This window comes from Bubalus kerabau, chromosome 11 (genome assembly GCF_029407905.1).
Source record: "Bubalus kerabau isolate K-KA32 ecotype Philippines breed swamp buffalo chromosome 11, PCC_UOA_SB_1v2, whole genome shotgun sequence".
Classification (NCBI taxonomy): Eukaryota; Metazoa; Chordata; class Mammalia; order Artiodactyla; family Bovidae; genus Bubalus; species Bubalus kerabau.
In genome coordinates this window covers 101,870,975-101,889,885 of record NC_073634.1, presented here as the reverse complement: position 1 = coordinate 101,889,885, position 18,911 = coordinate 101,870,975, and the positions used below count along the sequence as shown (strand labels likewise).

Genomic DNA, 18,911 nt, shown 5'->3' with positions numbered 1-18,911 from the left:
CATTTTTTAATTTCATGGCTACAGTCACAGTCCTCAGTGATTTTGGAGCCCAAGAAAATAAAACCTGTCACTGTTTGAACTTTTTCCCCATCTATTTGCCATCAACTGATAGGACTGGATGCCGTGATCTTAGTTTTTTCAATGTTGAATTTTAAGACAGCTTTTTTACTCTCCTCTTACACCTTCATCAAGAGACTCTTTAGTTCCTCTTCAATTTCTACCATAAGGGTGGTGTCATCTACATATCTGAGATTGTTGATATTTCTCCTGGCTATCTTGATTCCAGCTTGTGAACCATCCAGCCCGGCACTTAGCATGATATACTCTGTGTAGAAGTTAAATAAGCAGAGTGACAATATACAGCCTAGATGTACTTCTTTCCCAACTTTGAATGAGTCTATTGTTCCATGTCCAGTTCTGTTACATCTTGCTGTGCATACAGGCTTCTCAGGAGAAGTTCCATTTGGGTGTGATGAAAATGTTGGCGAATTAAGACAAAGGTGGGGATCACACAACTTTGAATATATTAAAAACTACTGAATTATGCACTTTAAAAGAGTGAATTATATCTATCTCGATAAATGAAAAGCTCATCATTGCTGAGGCCAGCTTTAACTAGGACACTAACTTTTGACCCTTTTGCCCATTTCATGGGGTCTCAGTTTGAGGCAGAAAGGAAAACTCTCGAGTTTGAAGCAATATAAACATTTTTCATTTTCACAAAATCTCTGGACTTTTTGTAATACAATATTTTACAAAGAAAAACCAAACATTGTTAGGAGAATCCCAGCCACGAAACCAAAGAGAGTTCCCACAGCATCATCGCAGATAGCAGAATCCTACACTGAAGGGCTATCATTAGCTTGATGATAATAATGATGAGTTATACAGAAGTGTATGCACATTGGTGTAAGTTTGTCAACTGTCTTTTCTTAGGAAGATCTTTCATACATTGTATGAAAATTCAAGTCTATGTTAAAGATGTGAAAATAGGCTTGGTTTTATGGCAATGGTAGCTGGTAGTAGTAATTTCAGGGACCTTCCTTGGCAAAATTAAAAGCTGAAGATAAAATTTAAGAACAAAACTAACAAAAACAAATCATTGAAAGCTGTAAACTACAAATGTCTCCAAAACTGGGGCGGGATGGGGCGGGGGGTGCGGTTCTGGGAGTGCAATCCAGATGCCTGTGTGGGACCATTGCTTTTGGGGACACAGGGGAATTCTCCAGAGGTTCGGACCTGGGTTAGAGTGGCTGAGAGGGAACCAGACTGGATCACCCAGAGGACAATTACCATCTAGAATGGAAAGGTTAGGATTCAGCACAGAACACCAAGTGTGTTCTCTCTGAATATGTTGTTCTTTTAAATACAGGAACATGTGAGGAGGACAAAAATAGCCCATCATCTTTCAGAAAGCAATTAACATTTAAAAAATAGCAAGACAGACACAGCCCATCTTCCTCCTAAGAGCTAAAGCCATCTGCCCTCACACACTGAGCAGCACCTTGCCATGTATCTCCTCCGGCCCTTTCACAGGATCATAAAGCGAAAGCACGCAGAGGAGAAAGCGCCGACCCAGTCAGAATCAAAGAGCCTAATGTTCCATGTGCCATGTCCTGAAAATATGTTTACTGGCTCTTCTGCAGCGTCTTACTGAATCATTTTTAGAAGAGGGATCATGTGGGTAAAGGAGACTATCCCGTGGAAACTTAAATATTGATTATAAAAGCTTTTGTAAAACATATACATTTCAAGAATAAATGCATTCCACAGACACAAACCTAGCTAGGAAAAAAATCAACGAGACTGGGATTGTACTTTTACAAGGCGAACTTGTAAAACATAAACCCTCGAGCGTCTGTAGGGAAGTGCGCGAGGGCAAGCGGCCTTGAGGAAACTTGGCCACAAGTGGGAGGGGAGCACCTTAGAGAGGACACCGTACCCATGCAATGAGGAAAGCAGCACGAGAAGGTGAGGCGCAGTGAGGACCTCTGCCTAGCAGCTCCTGCTGGTTAGGGTCAGGGAAAACCCAAGAGAGTCCTAAAATAGAAGAGAGCTGGAAAACGGTCTGGAGGGAAAGTCCAGGCCAAATATTCTCCTGAGAAAGGAATGAGCCAATCACAGTGAGTTAAAACCTGACCCTAATAGTAGTAGCTTTAAGGCCTGTTGGGGTAATTAGAACTTTCCATCAGGTGATGCTATCGGAGAGGAGAGAACTAAGTGGGTTCAGCTCTATCCCCTGCTGCTCGAGGCACTTTTCTGGAGTTAGTAGCTAAGACAAGATCCTGATCATACTTCATCTCAGGCAGAGAGAGGAAAACCAACAGGCTTTCCAGATATGGCTTAGCGACACCTCCATTGCCGCGGCATCCATCTGAGCCCCTAGCCCAAGAGCAGTGGCTTAGGCGGGAGGAGACCGAGAGCGGATGGGAGAGCTGGTCAGGTAGGAAGCGTAGGGACCGTCCCCAAACACGTTGGCGTAGGACGACTTGAGGAACTGGACGTAGTTCTGCATGCTGCGGTTGGTGCTCTCCGACTGCTCCAGGCGGTCTTTCAGGTCCTGCAGGCGGCTCTGGTAGCGGCGATCAGCCTGAGAGGAGGAACGGGCCGGGGCCCAAGTGTGTGGAACGCCCAGAACAGACCACCCCTAGAGGCCAGGGGATGAGGGCTGCTAATGGGTCGCTTTCTTTCTGAAAATATTCTCAACCTGGATTGTGGTGATAACTGCACAACTCAGAATGTACTCAAAACCACTGAATTGTACAATCTGAATGAGAGGGTTTTATGGTAAATGCCCTCTTAACAAAGCTGGTAATAAACAAGGGGAGGGGCCTGGAATATCCTGAAGGGACGGGAAAGTGATGGGAGGAAAATAAAACCATGTCATATTCATAAAAAGAACAGAACACAGTGCCCTGCGGGCGCCAGGAAGCTCAACCTTCAACCCATACCCTTCTTGTCTGCTACCACCCCCCCTACCCCCAGACAGACTCACATCGTCCCGGCTCCGCCGCAGCTGGCTGAGCTCAGTCTTGGTCCTGCTCAGCTGGGTCTCAAGGTCCAGGATTTTGTTCTGGGCTGCTCGCTCCTTGGAGGCTGCGAGCTCCTTGGTTTGTTCCACCTACCCAGAAAGCACAGAGGTGGGGCTGGCTTACCTGACATGGGGACACCTGGTAAGGAAGAGGCTGGACCACTCCCACTGACCAGTCTCACTGTGGAGAATTCTCTGCAGCCTCAGGGCGGGAGCTAGCTACGGAGACAACTTCTGCAAGCCTGCTTCACCTGCCCTTTGCCAACGCTCCATGAGTTACCACCTCAGATGTGGAACACCTGTCTGAGGCCCACTCTGGCAGCAATGACAGGAGCAGTTGTGAATCCAGTGCCAAGTTCTTTACAATCATTGCTCATTTGATCTTCATGATGAATCTGTGGGGGCAGGTACTACTACGATATGCCCATTTTTCAGATGCGGAGATAGGCTCAGAGAAGTTAAGCGATGTGCCCAAAGACGCAGAGCTGCTTAACAACAGATGTGAGACTGACCTGCCTCCTGGCGTCTTCAATGGCGCTCTCCAACTGCCTCGCCAGGGTTCCGCATTCCCGTGTTTTCTCCTCCAGTCGCAGCTGGGACTGGTGGATTGCCTCCTCCCTCTTGGCAATCACCTGTAGGAACTCGATATTCTGGGCACTGGTCGCCTCCAGTTTCCTAGGTGGAAGCACTCAGTCAGAGTCTGCTCGCCCCACTATGCGTCCTGTTCCACACGGCTGGGGGCTGCCAGCCACGCTGGACCGGGGTTCACATCACACCAAGCATCTCCAGGGAATAACAGGAATAAATCAAAGAAATCTGCTGATCATCATGACGGCAAGGAGCTGTATGGAGAGTGGGAGAAGCAAGCACAGACTGACTGTGGGCTGTGCTGCGTACATGTATCATCACATGTAATATGGCAGCTTGCAGCTCAGGAATGTGGGTTCCATTCTGATCCCCACTTTACAAATGAAGCAACTGTGCCACAGAGAGGTGAAGTCATTGGCTCAAGGTCACCACAGCTGGTAGGTCTGTCACCAAAACCCGCCCCCCCCTTCTTCACTGCTGCCACCCTCAGCAAAGGGACTTCAGCTGGAGCACTCAGCATCATCTGTGACCCAGCCGTGGGGCAGCAGTGACCATCTCGAGTGCACACATGGTCCCCGCTGCCCTTCCAGAACACCTTCCAATCTCAGGAGTTCTGTAAGTCCTGCAACCTTGCAGCTGCATCTTTGAGGCCAGCAGAGTAAAGGTGGAGCCCAGGGGAGACCACTTGCTTAAAGTCCCTGCTGGCAGGCTGTGTGAGCCACCTGGGCCAATTGCAGCCTCCTCGGATTCCCCAAGTCTTTCATCACTGAAACGAGGGCTCCAGCCCTCATGTTATGGACACTAAATGCTCTGGACAAAGACAGTCTAAGCCACAACTTTGCGAGTCACCAGCTATGTGCTCTTGGGCAAGTCACCTAACCTCTCCCCAAGCTCAGTTTCCTTGTATCTAAAATGGGGGTAATACCAACTCATATATACTATTCTATACAGCATGATTTTGCACACCAGGTAACGTGCTAAGCCCTTTGAGGATTATCTCGAGGAAGATACACAACAACCCCAAGAACTGGACTTCTCCCTACCTTGCTCCCTTTCTCAAGATGAGTAAACAGGGTGATGAGGTTCAAAAGGATGAAATGATTTGCTCAAGATCACAATGCAGGTAAAGTGGCCAAGTTGTGATCAAAGGCCAAAGATTCTGATTCCAAAACGTGAACTCTTTTCCTGACTGCCTCCAATAGACCATAAGTAACGGAATAGATCAGAAAGGTCTTGGGAAGGGTGACCAGGAATAAAGAGCAGAATGCGGAGGAGTGTCTCCCACTGCAGCACCTGGCCCTGCTGGTTTGCTTGGATGAAGCATGCCTTTTTGATAGGTGGTGCCTATGGGTGGTCTGATCCTTTTCTTAATTTTTCTTTTTACTTCTTGGCCACACTATGAAGCATGCAGGATCTTAGTTCCCCGAGCAGGTATCAAACCCAGGTTCCCTGCAGTGAAGCTCAGAGTCTTAACCACTGGACCACCATTGGGTGGTCTGATCTTGATCACACTGTCATGGAGCATCCCCCCTGGCCAGAGACCACCTTCCTCTCTCCCACAATGCTTACCACTGCAGTGGAAACAGCTTTTCCTCTGAGGTCTGCCTAGTACCTTCCAGGGCCTCGAGTCCCTCAAACATTTCTGCACACTGAGCCCAAAGCAGCTAAGTGGCTGAAAAGTCTCAGGTCCTAGGAAGAGGACAGAGATTGGACCAAGTGCCTCTAACCTCTCCAGTTCATCCACCTTCAGACTCAGCTGTTTATTTTCCTTCTGGGAAGCCTGATGTTTCTCTCTCGCCATCTCCAGCTTGTCCCCCTGGTGTTCGATCTAAAATGACAGGAACACAGACTGGTTTACAAAAGAACCTCCAGGTACAGCCCTCCCTTATCCCTGTGACCTGTCATCCACACCCAGGAGAGAGGCACGCTGCCCTCAGCAGGCATCCAAGTCTCAACGCACAACCTGGAGGAGAGAGGAGAGTGGGGACAGGTTAGGCCCGACCCCCGAGATCGAAGGCTCTCCCATGCTGAGAGAAGCCAGCTTCGATCCTGAATAGCCATGATGACATATTCTGGTTCAGGAGAGGCCAGTCAGTAGGATCTGGGGAGACGTAAGGCAGAAGCAGACAGCAGGCCTAACTGGTCCACGCAACCCACTACTGAGCTTTACCAAGGATGTTGGTGGGACTGCTGATGTCATTCTCCTTAACTGGGGACCAGTGCAAGCAAGGCCATAGGAAATCTATCAAGTCCTTCAGACTGGCAGGTTTGAGAAGTTATCCAGAAGACTCAGACATCCAGGCCTGAAAGGCCCTGAGAATACTCAGGTTCAAGAGTAGGCAGGTGATTTAAAGTACTGAGAACATGGGCTTGGGAACCAGACAGAGCCGGCTGGTTTTCAGTCCCTGTTGAGAAGCATTAGTTCAGGAGAGTGTGACCTGTGACCTCAGGAAATGACTTCTCCCGCTCTCTGCCCTTGGCTGCTTTTTGTGAAATGGGGAAAATAAGACCCTTTGCAAAGTTACTGGGAGAATTAAATGAGAGAATGCCGGAGCACAGAGCCTGTGCTCAAAAAATGGCAGCTACTTCCACCGTTACTGCAAGGACGCAGGTGTAGACAGGGGAAGGGTCTCGCCCAAGGTCACAGTGCAGATGAGAAGCGTACCATTTCTTAGACCTTGCCGGCTTGGTTCCAGGCACCCAAAGGCACATTGCCTCTGGGAGAAAAGCAGCCCTCTGTTGGGACAGAAGCTCAGGCAAGGGGTCTATTCAGACTAGGGAAAGGCAGCTAAAGCAAGAGAAAGACGGAGACAAAGAAAACCTATGGCTTGGTGTCCACTGGTGGCATGAGGCTTGAGGACAGCAGCAGAGCGTTGAAGGGCAAGGCCGGCGGAGACTTGGAGCACTCGGGGAGCGGCGAGAGCAGGAGGGCCCGGCAGCTCCTATAACTACAATCACTTTGTGCAAACACAAGGCATTTGGCACACCAGACTTTTATTTCACAGCACTGATGATAGCTCACTCCTTTCAAAAAGCGGCAGCCAAGAAAAAGGAAGTGGTCCTCCCTTGGGGGGGGGCGGCGCGCGTGCAGCTCATCTTGGTAAGCGGGCCCCTGCTCGGGCCAGTTCATGGGACCCTTTCTGCCAGTCCCTTACCCGGCTGCGCAGGTCTGATATGATGGCTGTGAGGTCAATGTTCTTCCGCTCATAGCCCTGCAGCTGGTCCTGGCACTCAGCCAGTTTAGCCTCTGTGATCTTAAGGATATCGGGCAGCTGCTGCAGGTCAGCCAGCTGGGACTGGAACTGCCTCCGTGCCTGGAGTGGGAGAGAGGAGCCCACGGTTGGGAAGGGCCTGGTGGCTGCAGCAGCCAAACAGAATCCTTGGGAGTGTGGCAAGGCCGCCCTCAGGCCCCTGGAAAGGGTCCTGCAAGGCCCACGGGCAGAAGTGCACCCGGCAGGCCACTGAAAACATCTTAGGTGTTCGCTGGGGGGACGCATTTGGCCACTTGGTGACTGCAGCCTGCTGCTCCTTTACTCACTGAAGAATAATGGTGACCATGTAACAAACTCCAGGACCCAGGCATTATTCCCTGAATTCATACAACTTACACAGTAGGTGCTGCTGGCCCCACCTAAAGACTCTGAGGATCAAAGGATCACTTGCCCAAGGTCACTCGGTTAGGAACTGGCAGAGCCAGGATTCAAGTCTAGTGTAACCCAAAAGCTCCTAGGAAGGCAGTCACGACACTCTGGGTCAGAGAGAAAGCTATCACCTATCTGGTCTTCACCCATCCTTGTATTAAGGAGGAGCCTGAGGACTGCAGAGGGGCAGTGACGTGTCCAAGGATATGCAGCCAGGTACTGGCTGAGCCTGGACTCAATCTGTCTCCAAGGTCACTATTAAGATGATCTCTTTGCTTCCAGACAGCCAAGCTGTCTCTAGAATAATAATGCTTTTTTGTAGGGAAGGGGACAGGAGGCAATTTTTTGGTTGGCACAAAATTAAAACATCACAAAGAAGGCATGCAACAGGTACACCTAAGGCCTGCCAGATCTGTGGATCTGAATCCACCTGAATGTTCCAAGCAGGGGAAATTTTTTTTTTAAGGAAAACCAGGATGAGAAAGAGGAATAATGAGGAAGCAGGAGAGAGAAAGAAGAGATGAGAAGCACATCGGAGAGCGTCAAGGACAGACAGGAGGGACAGACTGCAGGCCTGGGACTGGGGAGGGGAAGAAGGCGAGCACAGGGAGCAATACCGCTTCAATCTCTTTGTTCATCTCATCTTTAAGGATCTTGTTCTCTTTGTCACAGCGTTCCAGCTGGGCAGCCACTTCATCAGCCTCCAGTCTGGTCTTCATCACCTGGGGACCAACAAAGCATTGGGCCATCTTGGGTAGAGCCAAGTTTTGGTGGAAAAAAAACCAAAAAACACCTTTTTGGGGGGAGGCCTTGGGGTGAACCTCTCTCCATAGCAGGAGGCGCTGCTGCCCTGGCAGGGCCGCTGGCACCGGACAGCCTACCTGACTCTTATAGTTGTCAATCATTCCCTCGTAGTTCTTAACCGATGCCTTCAGCTGCTGGACCTCGATGTGCGCCTGGTTGAGCTTGTCCTCCATTGGGGCGAAGCTAGCCTGGAAGGGAACCAGATCAAGGTTAACCAGCTCATGGGTAACCAGCAGGAAACGTCCCGGAGCAGGTGGCCAAACCAAGCCCTGACTCTTACTCTGAGGGGCTGGCAAAGGGAAGCCCCACCTACTCGACCCCTACCAGCAGGTTTCCTCAGACAGGCACCAGGGCAGGGCTCCCAATATGACCAACTCAAGTGAAGACAGATGAAAGTAAGAGATTCCCATGTTTTTCTGTTCTAATCACAAAAGCAATGCATTATTGGGAATTCCTTGGCGGTCCCATGGTTAGGATTCAGCACTTTCACTCCTGGGAGCTAGGATTTGATTTTTAGGAATGCCTCATGGCATGACCAAAATAAAGAAAAAAATGAGAAAAAGGCAACACATTATCATGAAAGAAAATGGAGATAAAACCCAGAAAAACAAATCATGATTCCTTAGTATATGGCTATATATTGATAGCTGTGTAGATATTTTATTTTTTCCAGTAAGCATGGGATTATATTATATCCAGTGCTTTGCAACAAACTCTTCAATTAACAAGTATGTTGAGAACTACTTCTCTCATCAATAAATGCTCACCTTAGCAGATGGGACGAAATAAAGTCATGGTATCTCAATAAAATAATAAGCACTCATTCAAAAGAAAGAAAGCAAAAGAAAAAAAAGATATCCATGAAATGTGGTTGAGTGGGAAAATCAAGCTGCAGAATAACAGATGGAAGGATGAATGTGCATATGTTTGAATATGCAGGTTAATATCAGGGTAAAAAAACTGGAATAAATGTACATATACAGTTCACAGAGACCTTCAGTTCTGCCACCACATTTCTGTGATGTTTTCAACTTTCATATAAGCATATTTTACCTTTGTAATTATGATTACCTTTGTAATTAATGTCTGGGAAAATATACTTCTACAAACATTTTGAAGAGCCACACTATTTCACCACACAGACATACCGGCCTTCAAATCATACCCCAGTTAACTGTCAGACGTGGGGTTGTCTGTCACTTGTCCAACACTTGCACGGCAACAATGACACACGAGTGCTCTCCCACCTTTTTAAAATGAAAAAGACGGACAACACCAAGTGCTGCTGAGGAGACACGGAGCATGTTTCTCAGACGCCCCTGATAAGCGTGGAAACCTGTACACCCAGCTTTACTGTTGTTCGCTGACACCTACCGAAGGTCAACGTACCACCTACTGACCGAGCATTTCTACTTCAAGGTATAGGAAGCTGTACCACCGGACGTGCATTGGCAGCAGAATGGACAAGCGTGTCGTGGTATAATTCCTGCAATGGCACGATGCACGGCACAGAGACGGATGCACCAGCACACATGACGTGGATAACTTCCACAAACAGATGCCGAGGAAAAGCCACAAGGGCCAGGCTCAGAGTGCAAAACCAGGCCAACTCATCCGGAGTGACAGAGTCAGGATAACCGTTCCGTTAGCAGCGGGTGTTTGTAACTAGGTGAGGTCACCGGGGTGGCTGGCTTTAAGGTCCCATCAGGGTGACTGGTGGACAAAGTACGTCTGTTTTGTGTACCTTTCTGTATTATACTTCCTTAAATCTATCTATCTTAACAAAAATCAGTAAAAAAAAAAAAAGACACTATTGCCCAGATCAGTTAAAAAGCAAGATCAAACCTGGCTCTGCAATGTCAACCTCTGTTCGCTGCCTCTCACCACCAGGTTGCTGGAGGGTGTAAAGTGAGTGGTTAAAAGCTAGTGGTTACAGCCCCAGAGTCAGATTGAAGTTCAAATCTGAACTCCCAATACTTCCAAGGGCAGACTCTTGGCAAGAAACTTAAACTCGCTCTAAGCAGTCTCCTTATTCTAGAAAGTAGAGTAATTATCACATTATTGGGAGGTTACAGTGAGAGTGAATGCAAGTGGATGGTCCCAGCACTGCGCCAGGAGGTCAGATCCTCCTCACACGCACGGGCTGAATGTCAGGTGGGGCACTTCACCCGCCTCACCCTCCACGCAGGACCTCACTTCCTCCCCCTAAGGAAACTGCGGCGACAGCGAGGCAGACATCCTGTTCGGGTCCTCCAACTCTACAAGGTTTGGTCAGGACTTGAATCCGGGTCTCCCCGACTCCAGAGGAAGCCCTCTTAGCCCACTGCTGCCTCCAGGCCCTTGGGAGGTCCTGGCGGTCATCTCTGGGCCCAACCAGGAGTGCCCAGCCGTTTGCTCTCTCCCCGAATGTCCCTGGCCTGGCTCTCACGACCCACCTTCAGCCTCTCGTTCTCTAGTTTGAACGCGGAATACTCGGCGGTCTGCCGATGTAGTCTCTCCACCAGGCTGTCCCGGTCTTCCCGCATCTTCTCCTCCAAGGTCTGTTGCTGGTTTACGAGATCTGTCACCCGGCTGGAAGGTCACAAAGCGAAAGCAGACACAATCAACCCCACGGGCTATGAGCAGCCTGCGTCTTTGTGTGGAGTGGGGCCTGGGGTTCCTTCTCAGGGCACCCATGTCCCTCCTCTCCTTGGCACCCGGCCTGCTCCCAGTCTCCACTGGGAGCAGCTGCCCCCGCACTGGCGCCCATGGCGTCCCCAGGTAGCCCGCTTTCATATAATAGCCTTGAAGGTCTACATCCCTTACCACCCACCTCCCAGAAGCCTTCTCTGTTCTAATCGTCCCACAAGGCTGACACTGAAGACAAGGGCCACAGGTGCAGTCCCTTCCCACAGCACTTCCTGATCTCTTAGCCCATCAGGAACTGAAGTCAGGACAGAACTCCCAGGCTCAGAGGTCAGGGGCACCCCAGGCATCCATCTCCCTCACACACACATCGCACTGGGGCTCCATCTCCCCTAGGTGAGGGCAGGTGCCACAAAGCAGTAAAAAGGCACACGGCTCCTTTTTTTTTGAGTATTGAGAAATTATAGTTTGCCATTCAGCAAATGTTTTGCAAGTACTAACTGGGCCCAAGCAAACGCATTCTATTGCTTCACCAGCAAACGCCCGCTCAACTTGAAAAACCCAGTTCAGACATCCCACCTCATGACATGTCTTCCGTGATCCCTTTCATCTGTACCTCAGATCCTTCTGCCTTAACTATCCATTTTCTCCCACTAGCTGGAGAATCCCAAGGGCAGTGCCTGGCATAAGTGCAGTACAGGGTTAACGCCATGGGGAAGGCAATGCATTTGTTTTTTAACTGCTGTAACCTTAAAGGTCAATACACAGCCTGGTACATAGTAGCTGCTCAATAAACAAATGAATGAACACATGAATTTGGCTGAGCCGGAGAACGGTCACTGTTGATAGTTCACCAGTGACGAGGAAGGTGTGTTCAGTCACCTTCAACTTAAGGCCACTTTTGCCCCCTACTCCCAGGCTGTACCTCTGACCTACTGACTGGCAGACAAAGAGAAGCTGAGAGAAGACAGGGTGAAGGCAGAAACCAGCTGCGCTGTCCCCCAAGAACTGGAAGGAGGACACCACTGAGGCTGGGCCTGTTTCCCTGCTGTGCAGGTTAGGGCCCCACTCTGGCCCAGGTTTGAGCAGAGAAGGCCCCTCCATAGTGCCCACCAGCGGGTAGGACCCTGGGACAGGGCTGGAACAATGCCGCCCTGGACCAGAGGAGACCAGATGGTACCCGTGTGGCTCACACGAGCTGCCTCAGGATGCCTGGCACCATGCACCGGCTCACCCCCTCCTCCAATCGGCCCCATGCCCTCTCCTCACACAGACATACTCGTTCAGGACAATAATTTCCAGCTCAAGGTCTCCTTTGTCTTTTACAACTTGGTTATAGCGGCTCCTCCATGACTCCAGAGTGGATAAAGCTTCAGCGACATAAAGATCCTGGGAATAGGGGACAGTAGACAGGGTCCGTCGGTCAGGTGTCAGCACTGAGGCCAAGGGAGCCGAGGGTCAGCCCAGGCCACACCCCTCACCCTGATAACATAAACCCCCCTCCTGTAATTCCTTTCTAGAAGCACTGAGACTAAAGCAGGAGCCAGATGCTACTTTTCCGTTTCCAGCATCACACGCACCCTGACTGCAAATCCATAACCATCACTCCCACCCGTGATACTGATGCGGTTAGAATGTCCCACAAACCCTCCACTTGTCTCCAGCCAGCCGCCCTCCCCATCACCACCCTTTTAGCTGTTAACTCCCTGACTGCCTCTTCCTCCAGCCAGCCACCCATCCTCCCAGCTCATTCACCCTCTCCACTGCCATCTATTTCTCCATTTGCCCGCCCATCCACCTCTCTTGAGCTTTTCACCTCCACCTGCCCATCCGCTCCTCGCCTATCCACCGCCCCACCCCTCCTTCCCTTCCTTATTGGCCTGCCCTCCTCGGGGAGGCCGCTACCTTGTCGGCAAGTTGCACATGCAGCTGCTCAGCATACTCCTCGCTCTTCTCGGCTCTCTCTTTTTGGGCTCGGATGGCTTTCTTCAAGGACTCTTTGTCTCGTTCTCCCTTCTGCTTCAGTTCCTTCAGCTGCTCCATGATGGCCTCTACTTCCGCCTTGTGTTGGTTCCCGCTGCGCTCCAGGTTCTGGGAGACAGGGACAACGGTGGAGGAGAGACAGAGGAGAGAGACAAAAAGTCCGGGGGAGGGTGAGGTGGGGCGGGGAGGAATGAGGAAGAGAGAAATCAGGTCAACTGTGTGGGAGGCAATGCAGACCAGAGATGTGAGGGCCCTGCCCAGTTCCCCACAGCACCTCCCCCATTACGGAACCCTCTGGTTCTTAGTGTTAAGATAGAACTCTTCTGGCATCCTTTCCTGAACTCCCAGTACAGTAGTCAGAGATATTCCTCAGTTACTCAGCAGAGCTGTGACCTTAGAGGGTCCCTGGCTCAAAGACGTCAGCTCCCTCCAACCCTCTACCCACCCCATGGGTAGTTAGGAGAACTGGAGGCCTAAGGGATTAAGTGACTGGCTCAGAAGCATGGCACCCAACTGGTCACTGCAGGGAAGAACACCCAAACCCCTGCTCTTGCCCCTGGCCCAGAGTATCCCTTGCCACTGGCTCAGAGTGCTTTGGCAGCAGCACCCCCTAAACCTTTGGGGGCAAATCCTGAACGTAAGCACCTTGGCCAGGCCATGGGCCCTGGACTGCCAGGCCCCGCCCTCTCCCTTTCCCATTGGTGGGGCCAAGCAGGTACCTTGATCTGCATACACAGGCGACTGTTCTCTGCCTCTTTGCACCGAAGCTGTGCTTGCAAATGCCCCCGCATGGTCTCCATGGACTTGGAAAGCTCAGATGCTGTCTTTGCTTGAGCCTTTGGAGAGACAGAGAAAGTGACAGAGCCAGGATTTGAACCCAGCTCTGCGATTCCAGAGCGCACTCTACCCATGACCTGGGAGAGCACACTCTCCCGGCCCATACGCAGGAGCGACTGTCGGGGATGGTACCTTCTCACATTGTATTTCCTGGAGGAGCTCTTCCACCTCCTTGTCTTTGTCTTGCAGCAGTAATAGCAGGCGCTGGGGAGAACACACTGTCATGAGCTCCCTGGGAAGGGAGAGGAGGCTCGGCCCAGGGAGGACAAAACTCCTGTGAGTGCCTGGCCACTGGGCTCAAGTCCCAAAGACACTGGCCCATATCACAGAGATCTGGGCAGGAAGCACCTAACATCTGTATCACAATTTTTTTTTATAACAATTTAAAATAATGTTAACTGTTGGAAATACTGACACAACAAAAAAGCACTAAGGAATGCCTGCAATCTCCCACCCAGAGATAACCACTGTTAACACAGATTAAAAAGCCAAACACATATTTTGCTGTATAACCATGTTTACCATAGTGTGATTAAACATGTATCTTTTGATAAAGCACCTTAGTATTTCCATTTTCTGATGTATCATAATTTGACAAGGCTCTCGAGCTGGGAATGCATGTTTAGGCATCATTACCATGACTGCCGAATCCTAGTGATATTCAGCCAGGCACCATGGCCAAACCTTGGGAATCATGGTCTCTATTTCTCTCTCAGAACCTCACAACAGACATTAATGTATCTAACGCTCCACAAAGTCTTGAAGTTAAGCAGCTTGTTGAATGAGCCATTCAGGCTGGTCAGTATTTTCCCATATTTATTTGGCCATGTATCACTCCCCCCTCTTTTGTTTCTTATACCCACTAACACTTGAGGAACTCAAGGTTCCATGGAACAGACTTTGGAAGGTGCTGCCTTGGCAGAGATTCCTTGGGAGAACTGGAATTTGGGGGTCAACAAGTCTACACCGTAATACAAATGAGGAAATGCAGAGAACAAACTGAAGGCTTACAAATCCATCACCATCATCACCATCCCTCAGGCTAGCGTCCAACTTGGTGATTCAAGCTCTCAAGTGAGCAGCTAGACAAGCCCGGTGGAGAAGGAGGGATGGGAATATCTGCTTCATATTTTTTACAGATTTGAAACTAAGACCCCCCAAAAAATCAGAGTAGGGCTCCAGCCCTTCGGCAGCCGCTCAGCACCTCTATGCTGTCGCCTATACCCGCTCTGGCAGGCAGGGGGCGCTGTGTGTTACCGCTTTCTCAGAGTCCGCCTCCGCCAGCCGTTTCAGTAGTGTCCCTTGTTGCTCCATCATTCTTTCAGAATCCTTGAAGGGAAGACGGGAAAAGCCAACTTGTTAACCAATAAACTGAGAGGTCTACTTCCTCTAGATCCTATTCCTTTCCTGAAAATTACATTTCTCATGAGGGAAGTAATGAATTATATACTCATCATAAAATACTTAATGAACCCCTTATCCCCACCTCCAAACCCAGCCCTACAGTGGCGAGTTTGGTGACTGTCCTGCCCATCCTTCCTCTCTGCACTTACACAGAGCTACACCTAGAGAACCAGCTTTTGGGAGGTGAGGGGTGGGGAGGGATTAATGTGTAATTTTACCAAAATTATACCATACTGTAATTCTGTCTACAACTGGATTTTTAGAAAACATCTTTATTGAGATAGAAATTCAGATATAGGTCATCCATTTAAAAGGTACAATTCAATAGTTTTTGGTATATTTGGTAAAATGTAACAAACTTTGCCACCATTTTCAAGTGTAAAATTCAGTGGCGTATGGTACATTTACAATGTTGAGTAACCATCACTACCATCTGAAAGAGAAAAGTGAAAGTATTATTCGCTCAGTCGTGTCCGATTCTTCGCGACCCTATGGACTGCAGCCTGCCAGGCTCCTCTGTCCATGGAATTCTACAGGCAAGAATACTGGAGTGGCCATGCCCTCCTCCAGGGGATCTTCCCAAGCCAGATCTCAAACCCAGATCTCCTACATTGCAGGAGGATTCTTTACTGTCTGAGCCACCAGGGAAGACCCACTACTCTCTAGTTTCAGAATTTTTTCATCACCTAAAAGGAAACCCGCACCTGTCAAGCAGTCTCCATTTTCTCTTCCTCCCTGCCCCCAGCAACCCCCGATCTGTTCTTCTGTGTGTAGGGGTGGGGTGGGGTGGCATGCCACACAACTTGCAGGATCTTAGTTCCTCGACCAGGGACTGAACCCGGGCCCCAGCAGTGAAAAGTGCCAAGTCCTAACCACTAGACCATCAGGGAATTCCCCAACCTCTATAATCTGCTTTCTGTCTCTAAAATGCAGTGGTATTTCTTTTTTGTTGTTGTTGTTTCTTTTTTTTTTTTGCAGTGGTATTTCTAACCTCTCCCCATAACTTTTGGGCAATAAGGTGGCTCCTGGGTTTTGCAACTATAAATACCAGGTTTTGCAACTGTAAATACTGCAGCAATAGACACGTTGAGCATATACCATGGTGTCTCCCCAGGACTGACACAAAGAGTAAGAATGGCTGGGCCAGAAGGTTTGTGATTTGTGACAGCTGACACGCCCTGCAAGATGCCTGCACTGACTTACACGGCTTCAAGCAGGACGTGAGCACACCAGGTAGCAGCCAGCCTCTACCTCTTGCCAGTCTTGCCAGCATGAACCCTTCTGTTAATTCGCACTTCCCTAATTACTAAATAACTCTCATGCTTATTTAGCCACTTAGGCTTCCCCTTCCCCAGACTGCCTGCTCACACCCTTGCCCACTTTTGCACTGGGCTGTGTCTTTGTGAACCATCTCTCTTCTTCCTCCCGGGCACCTGAACAAAGTACCCCTAGCAGAAGGCTCACTCCTCTTTCCGTTTCAGTCCCTCAGTTCACCCTCATGGACCATGAGAAAAGGCTCCCCAGTCCCAAAATTTCCCGAGGACCCAGGAACTGAAAGAAGACAGCACTGTGGTTTCTCCAGCAACAAGAGACAAAGAACACAGGACAAAAGCCTGGACCGGGGATCCAAAGCCTGCAGCTGATCACTGTAGGATAGGCCATGACGCCCTCTGAGCCTCCGGGGGACGCTACACAGACTAACACGTGACCACAGCAAATCCCCCACCCTATGAAGCCAGGCACAGTCACCACACCCATTTCATGGACCAAGAGACTGAGGCTGGGAGAAGTGAAGTCAGCTGCCTGAGATCACACAGTCGGAAACGGCAGAGCTGGGCCCGAAGCCAAAGGACTCCAGAGCCAGAACACTGCCCTCACCGCTCTGAGCACTCCCCAGGAAGCACTGAGATGGGGGTGCAGTCCCGAGGGCCACACAGGCAGGAGGAGGTGAGCGCCGAGATAGAACTGGGGACACCTGCTATGGTGGGAGTTTAAATTAGCTGACCCTTCACCTCCAACTGGAGAATTTGGGCTTCCAGGCTGGTATAATAGAAGGTAAGAAGGCAAAAAAGGAAAAAAATTGGTAGGAAGAGGTTTTCTGAAAGCCCCTCCAGTCCCAGGACAAGCAGTAGCATCAGCCACCATTTATCAAGCACCCACCGTGTGCCGGGAGTATGCACAATCCTCATCCAGGTAACATCTCTAAATCTCTTACCACCCCATGTGAAAGATGCTATTCCCATTTTATAGGTGGGAAAACTGAGGCCCAGAGAGGTTAAAAATCACGCCCCATGAACAGTGAACCAGAAATGAGACAGAAATATTTTAAGAGGATAATTTAGCTGTAGCTAGTAAAAGTCATAGAAATATATTCTGGAAACTCTCATGTTTCCTGTACACCAGGAATAGTCCAGACGAGTGTGCAAAATAACACTCACTGCTTGTGAACGCAAACAACTAAAAATTGTCTCCATCAACGGAAGGGTGAGTAAATAAGTTGTGGTACTGTCATAAAACAGAATAGAGCAGGGAAAATGAACCACCTTAGGTTTCAAGTTTAAAAATGGATAGATCTCATAAAAACATTGACTGAAAAAAGCAAACTCAGAAGAATACATATGGAACAATATCATTTATGTCAAGTTTGAGAACATGCTAAACTATACCATAGGTTGCCTGAGGATGCATACCCAAGAGAAAAACTATCGGATCGCAGATAAAGTTCCCCGCTGATGGGAGGGAGACGAGGTTATTGACAAAGGAGACCTAGAGGGATTCAGCCATGTGGACAAGGTTTTGTTTGGAAAGTTGGATAGCAGGTACACTATCATTTTAAACGCTAATTTTCTAAATAAAAACAAAGGAAGTTGACACTGCTTCTTAAAAAAAGATGGTAAACTAAGAAAAATAGGGAATTCCCTGGCAGTTCAGTGGTTGGGACTTTGAGCTTCCACAGCAGGGGGTATGGGTTTGATCCCTGGTCAGGGGTCTAGGATCCCACAGACTGCACGAGGCAGCAAAAAAAAAAAAAAAAAAAAAACAACCCTAAAGAAGCAAACCAACAAAATCTAAGAAAAATACCATCTCGTCAGGACTGGCATTTTGAGACTCCAGGTACCCCTTTGGGTTGAACCAAATGGGAAGAGAGCTGTTTATACTGTCAATCTTTTCAGAATCATTTGCTAACATAAAATATATTTCAAAGATCATTTTTTTTTTTAAGAAAACAAAGTGATATCATACAATGTATCTGCCAGCCATTAAGCCTCCTACTTTCCTAAAACTCAGGTCTCCTCCCATGCCTGCTTTGCCACATGAACCCTGGGATGGGCTAAATCCCCTCCCTGACTCCCCGCTGCCCTTCTGACTTCCAAGGTCCTTTTTGTACTGCCAGGCCCACTTCAAAAAGGAAGCCAGCCTGTTTACCAGACGCCCGGCATTTCATGTGATTGATTTCAGCCAATTTTCCTATGACCCCTCAGGTCAGGCAGGCACTGAGAATATTTTCTTTTTAAAGACAGGAGCCTGCAGGGCTGGAAGGGCCCAGGTTCTGCATGGGAGCCTGGGTGGGGCGGGGGCTGCCGCTCACCTCTTTGCAGTGTTGTTCCCTCAGCAGGTCTCGGAGAGTGCGGTTGGTCTCTTCAAATGTGCTCAGCTTCTGCAGGAGAAGTTCCTTCTGCCTCGTTAGGGTGTTGATGTCCGAGCAGGTCATCTGTTTCTCCTGGAAGACAGGAGGCAGTCTTGCCAGGCACAGGGGGAGAATGGAAGAGCTGGCACAAGGAGTTTCCATGGGGAACTTAGGAGTCCCTGGTGCCAGGAAGCCTGGGCAAGAAGAGCTGGGCAAAGGCAGCTGCTGGAGGAAGACCAGGAGGGATGGGCTGGAGCTGAGCCTGCCGACAGTGCCAGGTGGAGAAGGGGCCGGAGCGCTCAGTGTGGGCGAGCGCAGTTACGGCAGGCTTCCTGGAAGAGGTGCACTTCCTGGACGATACACTTGGTGC

At 49.4% G+C, this 18,911-nt stretch overlaps 1 protein-coding gene across 12 annotated transcripts in view; it reads right to left on the bottom strand.

Moving 5' to 3' along the window:
* Positions 1–689: 689 nt before the first annotated feature.
* Positions 690–18,911, bottom strand: part of ODF2 (outer dense fiber of sperm tails 2) — a 29,172-nt gene continuing 10,950 nt past the window's right edge. For all 12 annotated transcript variants that reach the window (XM_055541294.1, XM_055541295.1, XM_055541296.1 and 9 more), the window contains 14 exons: positions 18,503–18,634; positions 14,767–14,838; positions 13,642–13,713; positions 13,392–13,508; positions 12,595–12,780; positions 11,969–12,078; positions 10,500–10,635; positions 8,142–8,252; positions 7,878–7,982; positions 6,775–6,933; positions 5,347–5,447; positions 3,544–3,706; positions 2,996–3,121; positions 690–2,590 (listed from right to left, as the gene is read on the bottom strand). In XM_055541294.1, coding sequence (XP_055397269.1) covers positions 2,402–2,590; positions 2,996–3,121; positions 3,544–3,706; positions 5,347–5,447; positions 6,775–6,933; positions 7,878–7,982; positions 8,142–8,252; positions 10,500–10,635; positions 11,969–12,078; positions 12,595–12,780; positions 13,392–13,508; positions 13,642–13,713; positions 14,767–14,838; positions 18,503–18,634 — 1,779 coding nt within the window. In that variant the 3' untranslated portion in view covers positions 690–2,401. The remainder of the gene's footprint in view (positions 2,591–2,995; positions 3,122–3,543; positions 3,707–5,346; positions 5,448–6,774; positions 6,934–7,877; positions 7,983–8,141; positions 8,253–10,499; positions 10,636–11,968; positions 12,079–12,594; positions 12,781–13,391; positions 13,509–13,641; positions 13,714–14,766; positions 14,839–18,502; positions 18,635–18,911) is intronic.